Raw genomic sequence first — 24012 nt, 5'->3', positions numbered from 1 at the left:
TGCGCAGTTTCCAGCATGTGAAGCTCGCGTGCGTTTTGTGCGCTAATCACAGCTCCGCGCGCGCTCCGGTTTCCTGCTCGGTTTCAGGGATTTACTGAGGATAAAAACCGCGGAGGAGCAGCAGCAGGACAGACGGATGAGGTAGGGATGATCATCGCTTTATTCACACTGAGGTGTGTGTGTGTGTGTGTGTGTGTGTCGGGATGCTGTGTGTGTGTTTGGATTATGATGGTCGGGAATGTTAATGAAAGCGAGCTGTATAAAGGCGGTATTGTGCGGCCAGGCGCGACTACATTAATCCAGCGTGTGCGCACTGCTGTGTGTGTGTGTGTGTGTGTGTGTTAGACATTTTCACCGTAGGCCGATTTTAACGTCCTAAATCTGATCCGATTTTTATTCTGCGTTAGAGATTACAGTCGCGCGCGGTGCGCGCTTGTGTGTGTGTGTGTGTGTGTGTGTGTGTGAGATGAGGCCTAATTGTTCGGCTGCGTTTGTGTAAATCTCCGCAGTCCTTCTCTCATTAACATTAATAATCCTCTGCCTTTGTGCGCGTGCTGCTGCTTGTTGTTATTTACATCGATGGTTAAATAATTATTTATTTATTTTTACACTGTATACATTTATTTTTAGCCACCGTTTTTTTTTCGCGTTGTCGTTGTTTTCCTTCCTCTGTTATCGTGTGTGTGTGTGTGTGTGTGCGCGCGCGCGCGCAGCGCCGCCACCCAGCATCCTGCATCATCCTCAGCCGTTGTCATGGTGACGGAGATCGGAGTGCGCGCGCCCGAGAGAGAGAGAGAGAGAGAGAGAGAGAGAGAGAGAGAGAAAGCGCACACATCACGCGTCACCGGTTTTCTCCTGTCCTTTATGTGCGCGCACATACATACTACATAGCGACAGCATTACTGTGCAGGACACACACACACACTCACACACACACACACCCACACGTGCATGCGCACAAACACACACACACGTGCACGCGCACAAACATACGTGATTAACGTGATCAGCAGTGTTGATAAGATCGCTAATGATAAATTAACACACTTAACTCTCTGAAGTAAACAAACAATAAACACTACATTTATTTAAAAAAATAAAATAATGAATTACATTAAAATACTTGACATTGGTAAATTAAAAAGTTAAAAAAGCCCATATTTTAATAAGTAAGAAGTAGAGTAGAATATAAATCTATAATAAAGTTTACTGCGTAATTTCCTCTGTTATATTTGTGCTAGATTAATTCATTAAGGGAATTTATTAAAGCAACATTTTAAAAGTTTCTTTCCCAAAATGAACTGCAGTAAGAAAGTGTTTAATATTTACGGAACAGAGCGTTTACGAGTTTCTATCAAACACACACACACAGGAGCAGATTTTTTATAGAAGTTTATACAAAAATACAGGTTCTTTATCGGTATTCTGTTTATGTTTATTAGCGCTGAGTGACACGGAATAAACATATCACTGTGTTCATATACAGCCCATAATATGTCCATTAAAATTACATTTAAATCAAATCAATCAAAAAGGAGGCGGAGTTTAACAATCAACTGAACTGCTACTTTAAAAATAACTGTGTGTGTGTGTTGAAATGACTACAGTGTATTTCAGTAATAAATGTGGGATTTATACTGTAAACTTTGTATTATTTCATCTTTTTACTTATGACAGACACAAACAGATAGATAGATAATTATTACAGTCACTAAATTACATGAAATTAAGTGAACTATGTGCAATATCAGTTGTATAAGTTTTATTCTGAGATGTTTTCTGTATAGTAGTATGACTCTGTATTATGATGTAACTCAGTAAGCGCGTTATCCTGGATCGAGTGACGGTGGATGTAAAGTCTTTCCCGGGAACACTGGGCGTGAGGCAGGAATATACCCCGGATAGGACACTAGTCCATTGCAGGACACCACACACACACGCACATTCATGTCTACAGCTAATGTAGTGTAGCCAATCCGAACCTACTGGCGTGGGAGGTGGGAGGAAACCAGAGAACCCGGAGTAAACCCGCAGAGACGTGAGGAGAACATGTGAAGTTCCACACAGACAGTAATCTGAGCTCTGGAGCTGTGAGGACACAACATTACCTGCTGTACCACCATGCCATCGAATAACGACACTGATTGTAATAATAATGTGAATAACATGCTTCAGTTCCTTCATATCTGAATTTTCAGATGTAGCCCATCTGTTGCTCATTAATTACACACACACACACACACACACACACACACACACACATATTTCTTATTTATTCTGTTTAAAAATAAAAACGTTATGTGGCTCTGCCCCTTTGGTCTATGTAGAGCAGACTTCAACTGCAGAGTCTGTTAAAAGTGTTTGATGTACATTTCATCATCCGTATGTGTGTGTGTGTGTGTGTGTGTGTGTGTGTGTGTGTACTGAGGCCTGAACATACAAAGCAATATAAACTTTTGTGTATTAATCTTCTTCTTCTGGACTCCATCGCTATGCACTAATATCAGGACAGTGTTCTTACATTGCGTCACAGTGTGTAATCGGGTAGTTACCTCACTGTCGACTGTTTCAGAATACAGAATAAATTACGTTGTGTTTTTGTGCTCGGTGCACAGATTTTCCTCACAGCTTGAGAGGACATGATTTTATTGAAAATTAGTTCTAAAAATCTTTCTAAAGCCCTCTTCAGACAGGATTGGCTTTCTATGTGTAGGTGTGTAATGTAAATATTACCAGAGTATCTCTGAGATTTCAGTCTGAGTCTGTTGTGTCAGTAATCTCTTTTTTATTTAATGCACACATCTGGAAATATCTGGAAACCAAAACAAAAATGAAACCGAGTTTAAAATGCAGAGCAATAAATATAGATGATATATAGATGTTTCCAGGGGTCTTAGGTAGGTTATTCATTTCCTAGCACAGGTACAGACTACAGACATGTTGTGGTCATGTGACCTGCTAGTGCTCAGCCATGCCTCCTACAACAAGCACTTATAATAAAGCACAAAGCAATCAATGTGTTAAAATGAGGTGTGTGTAGTACACAATACAGAGTGATAAGAATGTGTACATGTAGGCATGCTCTGTGATTTATACAGACAACACTTATCCTGTGTGAATTGATCAGAATGACCACAGACGGCTTCTGACTACATTACTGAACACATACATGTCTGAAAATCTTACTGCAGAAAGAAGAACAATTCTGGTATTTGAATTTTTCCTTTAAACGAATTTTCCTTGAGCATGAACATGTGACATTTTTAGACTACGTTATCATACTGTGAAAATTCCAAACTGTCACACCCCTACAATCCATTACAGTGTGTTCTGATTGGCTGAGAGTAATTTCACCTCAAAGAAACTCACGATTGGTTCACTACTGCTCTGACTCCACGCCCCAATCACCATTCTTAGCTAGTCTCCTTGTTCCTGTTCCCACATTTCTTGCTTACACCGTTTCCATGGTTTTCATCGTTTCGTGGTTTTCTTTGTTCCATACCATTATGGAACATTTCATAATTATTTTATTAATTTCTCATATTTCAATGAGTTCCCAAGGTTTATTGTTTCCAGATGCTCCTTAGTTTCATTGTTCCCACTTTCCAGGTGTTTTCTACTTTCCTGCTGTTTCCTAATTTCCAGTTGTTTCCTAGTTTCCTGGTGTTTCCTAGTTTTCATTGTTCCCTTTTCCTGGTATTATATAATATCCTTGGTCATGCTTTCCATGTTCCCTACTTGTGTCTTTAGAGTTCTGTAAACACTGAGTTTGTGTTGGTCTTTAATCAGAGGCATTGTGAATAATAAGAATGTGACTGAGTGAAATGTTACTAAGTATGAAATAAAATCAGTCCTCAGTAGTGCACCCAGAATTTTGTGGCTAACACGCGTTGCTAAGTGAAATCTAATTCTGATGCACGTGTGCACTATAATGACCCTGCTAACCTCTCACTCTGTCCTCCGCTTGTGTGTGTGTCTCTCTGACACTCTCTCTCTTTTCTCTTTGCAGTGGTGTGACATCTCTCCTCAGAAGACTGAAGGCTGCACGTACTTACAAGTCCATTTAATTCTCATTGGTCTGCTTGCACATTATAATGAATATTTAAAAAAAAAAAGTGTCCACACCTCCTGCCATTCCAGTGCTGGTAAATCAGATTTTTTGGAATAAGGGGGTGGGACATGACTCATTGGCCATGTGGGCTGCCATGTTAACAGGCCTTTGTAGCCCCTTCCCCCTCCTCTGGTTAGTCCAGCTCTTATTGTGGCCATATCTCAGTGGACCCCAACTGGCTGAGGCGACACCCCCTTGCCCCGCCCCCTGTAGCTGCTCCAATCAGGCAAGTCGGGTGATTTGTACCAGAAAGGGACTGGATGAAGTCCCACAAAGCATCTCAGTCAACACACGATACCTCAACCTGCAGGAAAACTCCATACAGGTAAGTGCTCTAAATGAGGGGTCTTCAGACTTATCCACAAAGGGCCGGTGTGGCTGCAGGCTTAAATTCCAGCCAAACAGGAGGCACACGTGAGAGATGCTTAGAAACTAAGGTGAACTAGTTACACAAGTGGAATCAGCTGTGCTTTCTGATTATTTGGAATGAAAGCCTGCAGCCACACTGGAAATTTGCTTACAGGATTGAAGACCCCTGCTCTAATCTCTGTACAGGTAAATGCTCTAAACTCCATACAGGTAAATGCTCTAAACTCCATACTCCACCCTAGGTAAACCTTGTTCCAGTGAATAAGGCAAAATGAAGCTAACTGTTTCCATAATTCAGTTTAGTAAGAGAATATGAGATATGGCAATGTGAAAAATCACAGGTTTCCTGTTCAACTGTACAAAATATGATAAAACAAAAGCATTTTTAAAAATGTGACAGCACTGAAGGACATGCCACTCATATGGCCAGTCTGGAGAACACCAGAACCCAGGTACTGAGTAACATGAGTATAACAACTGCCTACTCCCACCCACCTTCAAGGGAGTAAAAAAAATGCCCACTCCTACCTACCTAAGTGAGAGTAAATTACACCCACTCCCACCCACCCTTATGAGAGCAATCAAAACTCTTCTAAAAATAATCAATTCTTCCCTTAGCACTGGCTATGTACCTAAATCATTTAAACTAGCAGTTATCAAATCTCTGATTAAAAAACCTGACCTTGACCCCTGTCAATTGTCCAACTATAGACCAATATCAAACATCCCAAGATCCTAGAAACAGCTGTAGCACAGCAGCTATGCTCATACCTACATAGGAATAACATTCATGAAATGTATCAGTCAGGATTTAAGCCTCATCATAGCACAGAGACAGTGCTGGTTAAACTGGTAAATGACTTACTACTGGCCTCTGATCAGGGTTGTGTCTCCTTGCTTGTGTTGCTTGACCTTAGTGCAGCTTTTGATACCATTGATCATGCGATTCTCCTCAATAGTTTAGAAAATGTTGTAGGCATTAAGGGAACGGCCCTTTCCTGGCTCAGGTCTTATTTGACTGATCGTTATCAGTTTGTAGATGTAAATGGTGGATTGTTGGATTATTGCAATGCCTTACTGTCTGGATGTTCCAGTAGGAGCATAAACAAGCTCCAGTTAGCCCAGAATGCAGCAGCGAGAGTCCTTACTAGAATCAGGAGATATGACCACATCACCCCTATCTTATCCACACAGCATTGGCTCCCAATCACATTTCGTATTGATTATAAAATACTACTATTGACCTATAAAGCACTAAATGGTCTCGCACCACAGTACCTGAGCAAACTTTTGGTCTTTTATGATCCGCCATGCCTACTCAGATCAAAAGGTGCAGGCTATTTGTTGGTACCTCGAATAGTGAAGGCTACAGCTGGGGGTAGAGCTTTCTCTTACAAAGCCCCACAGTTATGGAACAGCCTTCCACTTAGTGTTCGGGGCTCAGACACAGTCTCAGTGTTTAAGTCTCGGCTGAAAACATATTTGTTTAGTCAAGCCTTTTGTGAATAGTTTTTTCTTAGGTACAGGAGCAGGTCTGGAGGGTTCACAGGCATAGAGTGTTGTGGTGAACTGGGATGTTTGGATGCTGTCGCCCCCCCACTCTCATCTGTTCACTCAGGTTTGTTGATGGTGGAGTGGCTGCTGCTTTATGTCCCAGGACTCCCTCATGTCTGTGTTAACTTCTGGCTCTCCCTTTTAGTTATGCTGTCACAGCTAGTCTTAATATACAATGCAAAATACATTGTCTTTAACCATTATGTGACAATAAGCATACCTAACAATCTCTCCCTCTCTCTCTCTCTCTCTCTCTCTCTCTCTTTCTCTCTGTCGAGCTACACATGCTACTCCTGAGATGCCAGTGATCTTGACCCCTTCCGCTCTCCGGACCTGCCTGATCCATCCTGATGCCCTACTTCTGGTTGAAGATCTCATCAATTGGAAATCATTCATTGCTGCTGAGGATGGCCCATATGGACAGCCCGAAGATCATTGAGAATACTGAGGATGGTACCATTTAGAAACCATAAAGATGGCTTTGGACCACAATTCGTATGAACAGTTATGCTATGATAGCTTTAGGACTGCGGTTGCCATGAGCAGTTTTGCACTCAAGTCTCCATCAGTGAACAGTGGAAAAGTTCAACAAAACAGACTTCATGTGAAAACTATAATGAATTTCCTGGTTACACAACTGCACTATTTGTCCATGTAGTACACAGTTATAGAAGGGAGTGATTTATAATCGCACTATCTGTTGCACCCAGATGAGGATGGTTCCCTTTTGAATCTGGTTCCTCTCAAGGTTTCTTCCTCATTTCGGCTCAGGGAGTTTTTCCTCACCACCGTCACCTCTGGCTCGCTCATTAGGGATAAATTCATACATTTAAAATTTATATATTGAATGTATTTACAGAAATAAATACATTCAAGATATAAATTCATACATTTAAAATTTATATCTTGAATGTATTTATTTCTGTAAAGCTGCTTTGTGACAATGTTTGTTGTTAAAAGCACTATACAAATAAAATTGGACTGAATTGAATTGAGAGTAAAATCCGGCCATTTCCACCCTGTCCTTGTTGACAAAGGTCTGATACCTGACTAAATTAAGGCAGTGGATTCATATTCAGTAACATACATGTAGATGCTGCATGTCACTGGTCCTCTAAACAATAAAATATTAACCAGAAGAGCTTTGTTATGGGAGAGCAATTTACCACTGCAGAATTGTGTAAAAAAAAAAAAAGAATTCAGAAAGACTATAAATGTCCATCATTCTAAGCGTAAAACTTGTCAGTGATTCTAGAGAATCACATTAAAATCGTGAAAATTGGGAACATGGTTTAGGATGACATTTAGGATGACAACATTCTAGGATGACAAGACAGCATGTTATTAATTCAGTTCAGTTCAATTAAATTAAATTTTATTTATATACCACTTTTAACAATGGATAAAGCTGTCCATTTCCATTAACAAATGTCCGAAAGTAGCTTTACAGAAATCTGGATATGAATTTTTATTTTTAAATTTATCCCTAATGAGCGAGCCAGAGGTGACGGTGGTGAGGAAAAACTCTGAGATGATATGAGGAAGAAACCTTGAGAGGAACCAGACTCAAAAGGGAACCCATCCTCATCTGGGTGACGATAGTGTGATTATAAATCATTTCCTTTCTATAACTGTCTATAACAAGCAGTACTAAGTGTGTTGAAAGGCATATGACTTGCGTATGAGTTTTAACTCTATCTGTCATATCAAAGTGAAGTGATTGACTGTCCAGTGATTGAGACTTGAGTGTGGACTGTTTTTGACAAGTGCAGTCATTAGGCTAACCAAGGAAAACTATCCACAGGCATCTTTAGGGTGTCTGTATGGTACCATCCACAGTAAACCCATGGTGATCTTTAGCAGCAGTGGGTGATTTTCAAGTGAATGAGGCTCCAAGCAGAAGTAGGGCATCAGGATGGATCAGGCAGGTCCAGAGGGCAGAAGTAGTCAGGATCACTGACATCTCAGGAGTAGCGTGTAACTAGACAAAGAGAGAGATTGGGGGGGGGGGGGGGGGGGGGGGCATAATTTTAGGTATGCACATGTCCTGTAATGGTTTAAGAAAATGTACTTTGCATGCAGAGTGCAAGCAGGGACTCCAGCAAGACTAGCTATGACAGCATAACTAAACGGGAGAGCCAGAAGCTAACACAGACATGAGGGAGTCCTGGGACATAAAGCTCCAGCCACTCCACCATCAACACACCTGAGTGAACGTGTGAGAGTGGGGGGGCGACAGCATCCAAACATCCCAGTTCACCACAACACTCTATGCCTGTGAACCCTCCAGACCTGCCCTTGTACCTAAGAAAAAACTATTCACAAAAGTCTTGACTAAACAAATATGTTTTCAGCCTAGACTTAAACACTGAGACTGTGTCTGAGCCCCGAACACTAAGTGGAAGGCTGTTCCATAACTGTGGGGCTTTATAAGAGAAAGCTCTACCCCCAGCTGTAGCCCGCATTATTCGAGGTACCAACAAATAGCCTGCACCTTTTGATCTGAGTAGGCGTGGCGGATCATAAAAGACCAAAAGTTCGCTCAGGTACTGTGGCGCGAGACCATTTAGTGCTTTATAGGTCAATAGTAGTATTTTATAATCAATACTAAATGTGATTGGGAGCCAATGCAGTGTGGATAAGATAGGGGTGATGTGGTCATATCTTCTGATTCTAGTAAGGATTCTCGCTGCTGCATTTTGGACTAACTGGAGCTTGTTTATGCTCCTACTGGAACATCCAGACAGTAAGCCGTTACAATAATCCAACCTAGAGGTAACAAAAGCATGAGCTAATTTTTCTGCATCGTGTAGTGACAATATATTTCTTATTTTAGCAATATTTCTGAGATGAAAGAAAGTAATCCTAGTGGTATTATCTACATGAGCTTCAAATGAAAGACTGGAGTCAATAATCACACCAAGGTCTTTTACTACTGCACATGATGAAACAGAAAGGCCATCCAGAGTTATTATGTAATCAGAAAGCTTACTTCTAGCTGCATGTGGTCCTAGTACAAGTACTTTTGTCTTGTCAGAATTAAGTAGAAGGAAGTTACTGAGCCTCCAGTATCTAATGTCTTTTACACATTCCTCAACTTTATTAAGCTGATGTCTGTCATCTGGCTTTGCTGAAACATACAACTGAGGTAGCATATATAAAGAAAAGAGCAGTGGGCCTAAAACAGAGCCTTGCGGGACACCAAACTTTACCTTAGTATTTGTAGAGAAGTCACCATTTACGTTTACAAACTGATAATGATCAGTCAAATAACACCTGAGCCAGGAAAGGGCTGTTCCCTTAATGCCTACTACATTTTCTAGTCTATTGAGGAGAATCGCATGATCAATGGTATCAAAAGCTGCACTAAGGTCAAGCAGCACAAGCAAGGAGACACAACCCTGATCAGAGGCCAGTAGTAAGTCATTTACCAGTTTAACCAGCACTGTCTCTGTGCTATGATGAGGCCTAAATCCTGACTGATGCATTTCATGAATGTTATTCCTATGTAGGTATGAGCATAGCTGCTGTGCTACAACCGTTTCTAGGATCTTGGGAGGTTTGATATTGGCCTATAGATGGACAACTGACAGGTGGAGGTCAGGTGGAGGTCAGGGTTTTTTTTAATCAGGGGTTTGATAACCGCTAGTTTAAATGATTTAGATACATATCCAGTGCTAAGGGAAGAATTGATTATTTTTTATTAGAGGTTCAATCTCTTCTGGTAGTATCTGTTTGAGGAAGTGTGTAATTAAGGGATTGAGTAAACAAGTCAATGTTTTTGATGAGGAAATTAGTGAAACTAGTTCTGTCTTTTGGAGGGGAGTCAAACATTCTAATCACTGATCTGACATGTTTATTTTGTCATCTACATGGTCAGTTATCAAAATGTATGGCTTTAAATTAGTAGTCTGAATTTTTGCTTAATATTTTCAATTTTATGAAAATATTCATAAAGTCATTGCTACTACATACTGATAGTGTGTATACTTCTGTTCTGGTCTCATTCCTGGTTAACTTTGCTACTGTATTAAATTGGAATCTACAACTGAATACAGCTGAATAGCATTCAGTTGCCTGATGAAGTTCCATGGGATCAGACGGTGATCCAATCATGGTTGATATTGATAAAACTATGTACAGGAGCTGAAGTGAATGTATGTTTGATGCAGTAGCATGGCAAGGTGCTTATATTATGCTGGCTTCAAACTGGGGTAGTGTGAGTATATTTTCTATATTTAATCCAAATGTTAGTATTAGATCAAGACTGTGTCCACTGTATTGAGTGGGTTCTATTACATACGGATTAAACACTACTGAATCTAGAATGGACACAACTTGTGGATTATCAAAATGAATATAAAAACCTTCAACAATCACTGCTTTGCCTACAGAGGCAGGCTTGAACAGGTTTGAGATAAAAGCCACAAATTCATGAAGAAATTAAGGATATGGCCCTGGGGATCTGTAAATAATAACTAGTGGAACCGACTGGGTAGACCTGTTTTTTGTGGCTTTGTATTTTATGTTAGTATAAAGAACTTCAGATATGTTGAATTCATGTACAGGTTTTTATGTGATGCCTAGAATAAGAAGTGACACCTCCTCCTCTGCTAGTTTGACAAGGCCTGTGTATATAATATATCCAGGAGGACTATCTTCATTTAATGCTACATACACATTTGGTTTAATCCATGTTTCTGTTAAACACAGTACATTAAACTCCTGATCAGTAATAGTTTCATTAACAATAAGCACTTTAGACATAAGAGATCTAATATTTAACAGTCCTAGCTTCAGATCAAAGGTGCTGGCTGTGCATTCAGTATGAACTAATTTTATGTTAGTTAGTTAGTAACTTTCTGAGTATTTCTACGTTTTTGTTTAGTTTGGGGAACAGAAACAGTCTCAATATGTTGGAACCTGAGTGACAACTCAGCTAGCAGCCGGTCGGTTTAGCCTGCTTGTCTGCTCCCTGGCCTTGGCTCTGGATTGTCACCTTCCCGAGTGGGATGGACACCGTCCCACCCAAACAGGGCAGCCTTGCCCTCAAAACTACTCCAATTATCAATAAAGCCTACATTTTTTCAGAGCACCACCTGGACATCCAGCAGTTCAGTGTCCATAACCTGCTGTAAGCTACATCGCCACGCCAGACTGGGATCACCTTTGCTTATTTACACACCTCTGCAATGTTACTCATAGTAATTTCTGACTGACAAAGACATATATTGTCAGCCAATATTGTCTATATTGTCAGCTCCTATATTATCTTCAAAATCCTATTCTTGCCCAAGACCCTAAGATTATCTGCTATGTCTGGCAGCCTGATGCCCAGTATACAACTGACTAGTGCTGCTGGTGCCCCTAAAGGCCTAGCTAATTTTCACATGCCATAAAATAGAGTCTCCTATAACCAGAGCTCTTTCAACAGGTTTCTCAGTGGGTTAACCACTGAGGAGAGCAAACCTGTTGGACACGTGAAGCGGAGAGGAATGGTGCTCCCGTGGGTGAGCCTTAGCGTTAGCTTTGGCTTTGCGATTAGGCCACCGAGTCGTCACCCATTCGCCCCGCTGTGAGGGCTCTAATGCCGGAGTTGGGGGATTGCTGTCTCCGCCTAAGGCATCCAGACTTTCCTCTACAGAAACTACGCTGCTCTCACTCTCACTAACCCTCTCTAGAGTCTTTCTGCGCACCTCTAATGCTGCAGTCTTCTCCATCAGAGAGCTAACAAATATACACTTAGCGCAAATAAAGCTATTACTAGCGATGGAGGAAGAATTATTAAACATCCTGCACTTGACACACTGAACAAACTGAATGTTTGTCATGTTGAATGTTAGGCTCACCTTAGTCGTAGCTTTGTAAATATGAATTTAGGCAGCATGTCCATCATAATAAATACCTGGTGCACACATCATACAACATAGACATGCATAGACATATGAATTAATGATATGTTCACCAACATCAGCAGTACAACATGAGTAACCAGGAGAACTGTGTGTTGCACTGGCTTTACACTGTATGATTCTCTGCCGATTTTGCTTTCACAGACTAAAATCACACATCGTAAAATAATTCTTTGGTTTTGAGTTGATTTAATGCCACTGAAACCAAAGACAGTCGATGACAAAGTTCGGTCAGTGTGAGAAATTTCTTATTAAAATCTTAGAGGAGCTACAGCTTCCATCTAAAAACCACTAATAGGATGATACCAGACTCTCATGGCAGCTATAAATATGGTAGTAGTGATGGAGAAACGTAAACAAAACATGCTAATGGACAGAGACAAAATGGTAATGTGATATTTAATTAATCTGTATAATGTGTGACATTTGTTTAGTTATTGTTATTATATTATTGTGTTTTGTTCTTTTGTCTGTTAATAGTGCATATAGCTAAACTGTGGAAATGCAGCGGTTTGTGGTAGTTTTGGCATCGATTCATCAGTACAGTCAAATCTGTCAAAAATCAGCATACACAATTACAATAATAACAATAAACATGTGAACCTCATACTAAAATAATGAGGTTTAGTGTTAATATGGACTGTGTAAATGTGAATCAGAGACACAGATTTGGCTATTTATCAGATCGTTAGTGCTTCAGTTGAGCATTTGGGAAAGCACTAAGCTCAATTCATTTTAAATTGTCTGTTTTTCAGTGTTTGAACTATTTTAGTGTTTTGTTAATATGAAATTAGTTTTTATTAATTCAGATTGGAAAATTATATTAAATATATTATTTAATATTACATTAAATATGAAATTGTATTATAATGCTCATATTTAAGCAGTATCGCACGGGTAAGAGTTCCTGTTGTAGTGAATGTCATCATCGGCTGTAGACAGGAGGCCTGAGATAATCACAGCCGTGCTGATATTCAGTCCAACATCATGATTGCTGATATTGCTTCTATACAGTAACTGACATATCAGACACAGTATGGCCAAATATTTTGTTTATTTTTGCTCTGTGAATGAAAATAGTTCCCAAAGAAGCCACAGCTGGATAGAGCATTATGTGTTGCCATGCCAATGCACAGACTGACTGAGAGCCCATAGTAAGTGTAGTAATGGTTTATAAGGAACTATTGCTGGAATTTGAATTTTATGCCGTGAACACAGACAAGCGGTGTGATATCAGCACTTCTGAAACACTGCTTATCCAATCAAATTATTGAAGCGGAACTAACTGTAGAATAATATTATATTACACTGTATTATATTAAAATATATTATGTTTAATATATTAAATATAGACTGAGCATTATTTATAAATGAAAATTAAATTACATCTGATGTATTCAACTTCAAAAATGAATAAAATTGATGTATAATAATCTTTATAAAAAACATAATTTAAAAAATGAGTAACTAGTCTATATTTCCTACATGATTATCATTAATTTCAGTAAAAATAAAGAATTGCAAAAGACAAACTTATTGAGCCATATTTATGTCTGTTTAAACTATAACAGTTGATTTTTTTTTCCAGTTTGTTTGCACCTTTTATACTAGGTTTTCTAGCATTCAGCTTCACTGAAATTCAGTTTTTATCCCTCTCTGTTTAACTATGGCTTTTCTCAGATCTCAAGTAAATGTACTCTGCTGAATGTTTTCCTTATACTGGCTCACTGTTGAAACGCCTGGATAAAGTAGAGTGTGTTTTATATAAATTAGATGTATATCAGGGTAAATGGGGTGTGTTGTGTGCATATGATGTAAATGTGAATAAGGTTGTAGTGGACAGAGCTTGTTTCCATGTAGCTTAAGCTGATTTCATCAATCGTTTAAATCACTGCTCGTTTCATGAATCAGACACAGGTTTGCTCTTATGATTAACAGCCTGTGTGTTTTATTAACAATATTATCAATAAGGAAAAATGTTAAATGCACCAGCTAGTGCTAAAACTGAGACAACATGATCTTGAACCTTTTCAACTAGCTAGAGTTGATAAATAGCTAATGAGGTGGCTATTCCAATGCTAAATAATGTATATAATCTGGGAACCACATGATATTATTCTCTTAAGGAAATAGTTATGCAAAGTGAAAAGCATGTTGCATGCTGCATGCTAACTGAAAACAAAAGACATTTAAATTCATTCCACTGTTGCTAATGTTGTTTTATCTTGCTCTCTCTCTGTGTCTCTGCAGATGATCAAATCTGACACCTTTAAACACCTGAGTCACCTGGAGATCCTTCAGCTGTCAAAGAATCACATTCGTCAGATCGAAGTTGGAGCATTTAATGGCCTCCCAAACCTCATCACACTTGAGCTTTTCGATAATCGTCTGCCACTGGTCCCATCACAAGCATTTGAATATCTCAGTAAACTGCGTGAACTCTGGCTGCGAAATAATCCAATAGAAACGCTCCCAGCCTATGCTTTCCATCGTGTCCCTTCCCTCCGTCGTTTGGACCTTGGTGAACTCAGAAAGCTCAGTTTCATCTCAGAGGCGGCCTTTGAAGGACTAGTAAACCTCCGCTTCCTGAATTTGGGAATGTGTGGATTGAAAGATGTTCCAAACTTGACGCCGCTCGTGAAACTAGAGGAACTTGAACTTTCTGGGAACCAGCTAGGCGTAGTTCGTCCAGGATCATTCCAAGGTCTTGTTTCACTACGCAAGTTGTGGCTTATGCACTCACGCATCTCACTGATTGAACGCAATGCTTTTGATGACCTAAAGAACCTAGAGGAGCTTAACCTGTCCCACAATTCCTTGCATTCACTGCCCCATGACCTTTTTACACCACTGCAACAGCTCGAAAGGGTTCACCTGAACCACAATCCCTGGGTTTGTAACTGCGATGTTCTCTGGCTCAGTTGGTGGTTGAAGGAGACTGTGCCAGATAACTCCACCTGCTGTGCCCGCTGCCATGCTCCGCCTGGCACCAAAGGGCGCTACATTGGCGACCTGGATCAGAGAGACTTCACTTGCTATGCTCCTGTGATCGTGGAGCCTCCAACTGACCTGAATGTGACTGAGGGAATGGCAGCAGAGCTGAAATGCCGAACTGGGACATCCATGACGTCTGTGAACTGGTTGACACCTAATGGAACCCTGATGACCCATGGTGCTTACAAAGTACGAATCTCAGTGTTACATGATGGTACCCTGAACTTCACTAATGTCACCATGCAGGATACTGGCCCATACACTTGCATGGTGACCAACTCGGCCGGAAACACCACGGCAACCGCTGTCCTTAACGTGTCTGCCTCTGACCCTGGCAATGGATACAGCTACTTTACAACAGTTACTGTGGAAACAGTGGAAACGGGGCAGGAAATTCATGACTCTGCTCGGCAATTTGTCAATGAGACCTTAATCGCTTTTCCAGGACCAACAGTATCATCAGGGTCAACAGGACCTTCAGGATCTGTGCCGTCGTCCCTGTCACCTCATGTTACTCGTGCTCCAGAGCGCCCTTTTACAGTCTCTATCACTGACGTTGCTAATCTTTCAGGTCTTGAGGACGTAATGAAGACAACAAAGATCATAATTGGCTGCTTTGTGGCCATCACCTTCATGGCTGCCGTGATGCTTGTGGTTTTCTACAAACTAAGGAAGCAGCACCAGCTGCACAAACATCATGGTCCTGCCCGTGCCATTGAGATAATCAATGTTGAGGATGAACTGGGGCCACCAGGGGGTGCCAGTGGCATCGCAGGTGGTTCCACTCTTCACTCTGGGGCAGGACCAGGAACTGGCGGTGGACCTGGACCAAATCTTCGAATCCACGACCCTGAAATTGTCACTCTGCCCAACATTGGGCGCTCAGATCATGTCAATCACTACTACAAATCTCACCACTTTAACAACAACGTTCTGGGACTCAACATGGGGGTGGGACAAACTGGCAACAAGACAAGCCCCTCCTCCAAAAAACAGGCCCCATCTACCAATCAGACAGCCACATCTGTTGACTCCACTAATCCTGGATCTGTCTCTCCTCCGTTACCGATTCCGATCCCAATGGCGATGACTTTCCACGGAACACTGAAGAGCTTAAGCCACACCCCCAGCTCTCAGAACGAGCCGCTGCTGCTGTCCAATGGGTCCAAGGAGAGTGTTCAGGAGACACAGATCTAAACACACACACAGCGAAGTGTTAAGGAGCCAGTGGATAGCGACATACGGACATTTGTGGGAATTTCATTTCGGGGACTCGGAGGATTATGAAATCAAACACATCGTTTGTACAAAGAAATGTGACGGAATTGGCACTACTGCGACATGTGCCAAAGAAAACGCCTTTTGTTTTTGCAGTTTCTACAAAGTTGTATCTGTGTATAAAATATAGTCTATAATCCAAGTAGCGTTAATTCCCTACGTGTTGTTTTGCCACAGGCGAAGAACACTGAAGAACCTGTACGAAATCACACACACTCATTGAGGAGAACATCCTGGATCTGTCTCCTCACATGATGTATGTGTGATATAGAGTGTGAGTTTATACTGAAACTGAAACAGACTGTAGTCATCAGAACACACACACACACACACACATACCCAGCTACTCTCTGACTGCTGAGCTGTAGGATTTTAATGCACAAAATGAGCCTCGGTTTATTAACCGCAACTTCAAACATATTCGATGGTACGTGAGGACATGTGAAGAAAGTTGTGTGTGTGTGTGTGTGTGTGAACAATCTGTAAACAAATTGATTTTCTTGCTGTGTTTTCAGTATCTTTTTGTCTCTTTTCACTTTCATCTATCATCTGTCAAATTTAACGTTAACATCGGCTTTTTTCTCATTTTCACCACAGCAACAAACACAATAAACACAACAATAAATACACAACAAACACAACAATAAATACACAACAAACACATATTCAGAGTTGGTGAATTAAGTCCAAAAGTTGTCAATAATGTCAATATTTACGTGGAGATAGTTTTCAGCATCAGGTTACGCAGCTGCTTAACTGAATTTTCTGAGTTCCACATTCAGATTATTAAAATCACCTGTGTGTAGCGTCCAAAACAGGGTTTTTCAAGTATCTAGACCATCAGGGATAGAAAATGAGGACTGAAGATGCAGATTATGTGTGCACAACTTAATGAGGCCACAAGGTACAAAATCAAGGTCATGAAATTGTAATGTGTGCAGGATGTAGGAGATTTTATCACACTTTTAATTCTCTATTTTGATTTGTTTAATAATAAAATTAAGTCAGACATTGTGTTAATTCTGTGCGCTCTCCTGTAAAGAAAACATGCTCACAGTATGAAGGATAAGTTGACTGAGCGCTCATCTGCTATGCTTACAGAGAAATGTTAAGTTCATTCATTATTTTATCCAATAAATAATTCACTCCTTAATGTCTCTGATTAAGATGCAGTGTTCTCTGTGTGATTAAAAAATAGTGTCATTATGTATGTATTTAATATTGGCCTTGAAAGACATTCCATTGTTTTTGGAGCATATTTACAGCCAAAACATAAATTTGACATTAGCATGACGTTAGTGGTTACATTACACTGTCAGACAGGCGTAACGGACCTAGCACTGCTCCTCACTTGAGCCGAAATGACACAAGAAAAACGCGCTGAAGTTTAAGGTCAGACTTGAGTGTAATTGAAACACACCTCTGTTTTAAACAAACTCCACCTCCACATGCGTAACTCTCTGAATCGTGCTTAAGTCTTTAGTTACATCTAAAGTTGTAAGTCCTCACTGCGTGCTTAACTCAACTCTGAATATGGAGCTAGGGTTAACCTCTCACCATAACCTCAAACATCATCTTAAACACTAATAACTTTACACAGACTAAAGAATTCATACAACTTTGATCACACAGATGACACAGATGCCTGACGGAAATATAATGGGATGTGCTGGTGTTCTGGTGTGTTCATGGAGCTGCACTAAAGCGTATATTTGCACGTAATTAAAACTACTTTTCAGGAGCTTGAGGAGGAAATTCAGGACTAATGCTAGGTTTTAGAGGTCAAAGTTCATGATTAGCTGTTTTATATGTTATGTTTAGGAGTTCAGGCTATAATTTTGCAGTTTGCTGTTAGTTGGTGGTTATAGTTAAGTTGTAAAGTTTCCGGGTTTTAGGGGATAGAGTTTAGAAAATATTGTAAGGCCTAAATGTTAGGGTGTAGCGGTTGTAGCTAATGTTTTATTATAGTTTTGGGTTATGGTTTTAAGGTTAAGGTTCTGAAGAAGGTTAGTGGATAAGGGATTAGGTTTAGAATTGAAAGATACTGCTAAGTGTTTATTAGCAGGGTTTTAGGTTTGATGTTTAGTGCAGTTAGGGAGTTAGGGGTTATAATTTGCCATTTGGGGGTTTAGTGGTTATTATTTAATGTTAATGTTTAGTATTAGGAAGTGAAGAGTTAAATATAAGAGGTTAGGGTTGATGAATTGAGGTTCATTGAAGTGGTTATTATTTGAGGTTAATGTTTAGGTTCTACAGTAATTTTGGGTTTAGCCGCAGAGATTAGATCAGCTTTAGGGGTTAATGTTTAGTGGAGTATAATTTGAAGATGAGGGTTTATGGTGTACAGTTTGTTGGTACACCAGACTTTAGGGGTTAGGGGTTATATGGATTGGGGGTATTAGGGCTTATAAGGATTAGGGATTAGGGGATAAGGGTTATAGTAATTAGGGCTGTATAGTTCTGTAGTCATGTAGAAATCCATTCTGGGCTTTAGTGTGCTACTGAGCTTTGGGCTTTAACGCTGTCGGTTAGTGTGTTGCTAAGCTGTTGCTAGGAGACTTCCACAGCATTGGTGTGTGTGTGTGTGTGCACGCTGATGCAGTGTATCAGGAGGTAAAAAGGTCATTTAACAGTACATCAAAATTATTTTATAAGTGCTCCGATGTTTGATTAGGTTATTGAGATTAAGATGTTATTGTGTATCAGAGTGTGTTAGTGTGCTCACATTACCACCAGAACACCAACACACACACACACACACACACACACACACACACAGAGTTATACACTCATACACACAATACACATACAACTGAACCCCATGCAAACACATTCATTCATTCATTCATTCATTCATTTTCTCTCTCTCCCTCTCTCTCTCTTCCTTTCTTTCTTACTTTGTGTGCATATGTGTGTGTGTGTGTGTGTGTGTGTGTGTGAGAGAGATATTAAGAGAGCTTCAGGAATCAGTGAATCCTGAACTTAATTTCAGATCACACTTCTCTCATTCACCTCCACAGCCAGCAGGACTACATTTCCCATCATGCACCAGCACGAGTGACCCTCACCTGAACCTGAGGGAGCGCTTATCTCTTTCTTGATTGGTTTTGTGCAGACTGTCTGATCTAAGTTATTAACGACAAACATCTGATGAACATCTGATGTCATCCATCATGTTAGATCTGAAACTCAGATTGGAAACATATCGTCATTGATATATTGAATTTATTTTTTGTGCAGTTTGGAAAGTATGATCAATGGGAAATCAAATATCTGATAAGCATCAGAAAGAGGTGTCTGATCAGTCTTTGACTGGAAGGAATGTTCTAATGATATTCAGATTAGAAAGTCTGATCAGTCATTCCAGTCTGATTGGAATGAACCTCATCAGAGTTATCTTGTAAAGGAAATTCTCATCACTATTATAAAACGACTTCTGATTAACAGCGAAGATCTAATTAGTCTTTGATTGGATAGGATCAGAGGGGTATTATATCCAAAAGTCTAATCAGCATTAGACTGGACAGGAAAGTATAATATGTCTAATCTAAAAAAAAAGAAAGAGGTCTGATCTGTTTTATGTTGAACATTGGACATTTGATTAGGTTTGGATAGGGACATGAAAGTCATTGACCATTAAAAGCAGTGTTGGGGGAAAGTTTGGTCAGGGGGAGGGAAGTCTGCTCAATAACATGAAAGTCTAATCAGTGTTAGATTGGATAGTCTGATCAGTATTGTATTGGAGAGTCCTATCAGTGTTAGATTGGGAAGAGATCCAAAAGTCTGATGAGCATGATCAGCATTAGATTGGAAAATCTGATCAATGTAAGATTAGAAAGTCTGACCATGAACATTTATGTCTTATCCGTGTTGGATTGGAAAGTCTGATCAGCATTAGATTGTACAGTCTGATCAAAATTGGATTGGATAGTCTGCTCAGCATTGGATTTTAAAGTCTGATCAGAAATCTGATCAGAGTGTGATTGGAAAGTCTGACCAGCATTAGATTTTAAAGGCTTATCATTATCATTTATGTCTGATCAGTGTTCGATTAGAAAGTCTCATCAGTGTTATATTGGACTTAGATTGAAAAGTCTGATCAATGTTATATTGGAAAGTCTGATGAGCACTGAAGTGGAAAGTTTGATCAGTGTGAGATTGGAAAGTCTGATCAGCATTAAAATCTGATCAACATTAGATTGGAAAGTTTGATCAGTGTGATCAGACAGCAGGTCTGAGATCAGAAAGTCTGCATTCAGTGCACTACGCTCAGCCATATACAAGAACCAGACGCCTCATTAAAGCCTGTCTTGCTTTTTATCTCTCTTTCCTTCATTCCGTCTGTCTCTCCATTCTGCCTCTCTCTCCTCCATCCTGTCTCTCTTTCTCCATCCTGTCTCTCTCTCTCTCTCTCTCTCTCTCTCTCTCCTGAGTGCTTGTTCACTTCTCCGCCTGTTGCCATGTAAATAAATCTAAAGATGTAAATATTCTCTATTTTTCGACTGTCAGTGTGAATAATACTCGTTCAGTATTAAAAAACAGACAGAAGGTTATGGAAGCATTTGCATTTCTCTTTTTGCCATTGCCCCTCCCTCGTTCCCTTTCTCTATCTGTCTCACTCTCTGTCTCACCTCTCCCTGTTTCCTTCTCCATGTCTCTCCTCTTCATTTGTCTCTTCCCATGTCATTCTCCCTGTCACACTCTCGCTGTCTCACTCTCGCTGTCTCACTCTCCCTGTCACACTCTCGCTGTCTCATTCTCCCTGTCACAGTCTCGCTGTCTCACTCTCCCTGTCTCACTCTCCTTGTCTCACTCTCTCTGTCTCACTCTCCCTGTCTCACTCTCAGGAACATAACAGATGCAGCGTTCGCTCTCCTGCTTCGTCCTGTTCTGTTGTTATTTGTATGGAGAATATTAAAGAAATGTTTTTGCTGTTGGTTTTTTGTTTGTTTGTTTGTTTTTAATTTGATACTAGTCAAAGGCTGGGATTGGCTGAGATGATGATGATGATGATGATGATGATATGTCCGAGGTTGAAGGTCAGGGGTCAAAGGTTGTGCCAAAAGCTTCTGTGTGTGAGTGCCATTCGCTACACTGAACTTTACCAATAAAAACCTGGACATTGTGCTTTTCTAAAGTTCTGCCTCTTTTTCCAGCCTGTAAGGTCACATGATGCAGTGCAGCAGAACCACGACCAACCAAGTCATGCATATTCATATGCTCAAACACACACACACACACACACACACACACACTGCTGGATTCGTCTTACCTGCACACTGGTGACACTTATTTAATAATTCATCAGAGGATTGTGTGTGTGTGTGTGTGTGTAGATGTGGATGTGTAGGTGTGTGTGAAAGGAAAGATGGAAGATTAGTCGTATATCTTTCAGAATCCAATGTCTCTCTCTTTCTCTCTTTCTGTCTGTCTGTCTCTCTCTCTCTCTCTCCTCTGTGCTTTGTCCTCTCCTTCCCTCCCTCTTGGTCTCTCTGCGGTGTTACCATAGCAACTCCGTGATGTGGGAAACCCTCTGTCCTTCAGAGAGAGAGAGAGAGAGAGAGAGAGAGAGAAGAATTTTGAAATGATAGAATGCAGAAGTGATGTAAGGAAAGAGTATGAAGTGTTTCAGTACCACACATTCTGACTCATGCTATTATGAAGCACATTAAAAAAAAAGAAAAAAAATCTGAACATTTACTTATTATGTAAGTAATTATATATTTATATAACTATATATAAATTATATATTTACTTATTATAAAAATTAGATTTCATTACATTCAGCTCATACACAAGCGCATACTGCTGAAAAAAATCCCCATTACTTGTTATCATAAGAAAAACATCTTACTATAATGAGAAAAAAACATCTTGTAATTTTGAAAAGCATATTATTATGAATAAATACTTTTCTTACTTATGTGACAACAGTTTCTGGATTCTTTTTAAAACTTTTTAATAATGAGATACATACACTCACTGAACACTTTGTTAGGAACGCCTGTACACCTACTCAATCATGCAGTTATCTAATCAGCCAATCGTGTAGCAGCAGCACAATGCGTAAAATCATGCAGATTCAGACCAGCAGCTTCGGGTAACATTCACATCAACCATCAGAACGGGGAAAAATGTGATCTCACTGATTTTGACTGTGGCGTGATTGTTGCTGCCAGATGGGCTGGTTTGAGTATTTCTATAACTGTTGATCTCCTGGGATTTTCACACACAACAGTCTCTAGAGTTTACACAAAATGGTGCAATAAAGAAAAAACATCCAGTGAGCATCAGTTATGCAGAAAGAAATGTCTTGTTGATGAGAGAGACCAATGGAGAATGGCCGGTCTGGTTCAAACTGACAGAAAGGCTACAGTAACTCTGATAATCACTCTGTACAATTGTGGTGAGCAGAAGAGCATCTCAGAATGCACAACACGTCAAAACTTGAGGTTGATGAGCTACAACAGCAGAAGACCACATCAGGTTCCACTTCTCTCAGCCGAGAACAGAAAGCTGAGGCTACAGTGGGTACAGGCTCAACAACATTGGAGACTGGAGAACAAGACTGGAGAAACGCAGCCTGGTCTGATGAATCTGGATTTCTGCTGAAGCTCACAGATGGTAGGGGCAGAATTCAGCACCAACAGCATGAATCCATGGACACAACCTGCCTTCAACAGTCCAGGCTGGTGGATGTGGTGTAATAGTGTGAGGAGTGTATTTGAGTATTGTTGCTGACCATGTGCATCCCTTCATGGCCACAATTTACCATCTTCTAATGGCTTATCATTCCAGCACGATAATGCACCATGTCAAAAGCAAAAGTCATCTCAAACTGGCTTCATGAACATGACAATGAGTTCAGTGTTCTTCAGTGGCCTTCCCAGTCACCGGATCTGAATCCAATAAAACACCTTTGGGACGTGGTAGAGCGGGAGACTCGCTGCAAGAAAGTGCACCTGAAAAATCTGCAGGAACTGCGTGATGCAATCGTGTCGTCATGGACCAGAATCTCAAAGGAATGTTTCCAACATCTTGTGGAATCCATGCCACAAAGAATTGAGGCTATTTTGAGACCAAATGGAGACCCTACCCAGTATTAGTATAGTGTTCCTAATAAAGTGAGTGTATTTTATAGTAATGAAATTACATAACGCAGATGGGGATTTTTTTCTTTCAATTCTGTATTTGCAAATCTCTAATATTATATAATTAGTGACAAAAGCTTTTTACATTGTTGCATTTATTTTAATACACTTAAAGTTGTTCAGTATAATGAGCACATACTGTAGCTTAAATGATGTGTGGATATACAATTAGATTATATATTTTTGGATTTCACCTTCTAGGTGGTTACTGTGGTTTAGTGTTGGAGGATGTTGTGTTTAGTGTTAGCGAAAGTAGGTGCTAATCTTGGTTGTGATGTGGTTAGCTCCAGCATTCTGCATGTTGAAAAGAAAATGCGTGCATTGATTTCCACTGGTTTATATTGTAGGAGGCTCCCCAACTGCTCAGTTGTATAAGTGAGATAAATGTAAGTCACTCTGGATAAGGGCATCTGCCAAATGCCATAAATGTAAACTCCACACAGACGGTAACCCTAGCTCAGGATGAAGTGGTGCTGCGAGGTGGCAGCCCTAGCTGCTGTATCACTATTTTATCATTATTATTATTATTATTAGGAGCCAAGCACAGAGTTCTTAGCACTCTACTGTTTTCATCAGGATTCTTCTTCTTCTTCTTTTTCCTTCTTTTCTGCTAAAACTGATTGTGCAGACGTAGGTCCTACAG

The 24012-nt window shown here is 40.2% G+C and overlaps 1 protein-coding gene across 1 annotated transcript; it reads left to right on the top strand.

The window, feature by feature from the left end:
* Positions 1–21355, top strand: lrrc4bb (leucine rich repeat containing 4Bb). The gene is made up of 3 exons (XM_026946462.3): positions 1–141; positions 4010–4436; positions 14197–21355. The coding sequence occupies exons 2-3, from the start codon at positions 4194–4196 to the stop codon at positions 16135–16137; spliced, it is 2184 nt and encodes a 727-aa protein (XP_026802263.1). The 5' UTR covers positions 1–141; positions 4010–4193; the 3' UTR covers positions 16138–21355.
* The last annotated feature ends 2657 nt before the right edge of the window (positions 21356–24012 follow it).

Source organism: Pangasianodon hypophthalmus, chromosome 1 (genome assembly GCF_027358585.1).
Source record: "Pangasianodon hypophthalmus isolate fPanHyp1 chromosome 1, fPanHyp1.pri, whole genome shotgun sequence".
Taxonomy (NCBI): domain Eukaryota; kingdom Metazoa; phylum Chordata; class Actinopteri; order Siluriformes; family Pangasiidae; genus Pangasianodon; species Pangasianodon hypophthalmus.
This window is presented reverse-complemented; position numbering and strand designations above follow the sequence as displayed.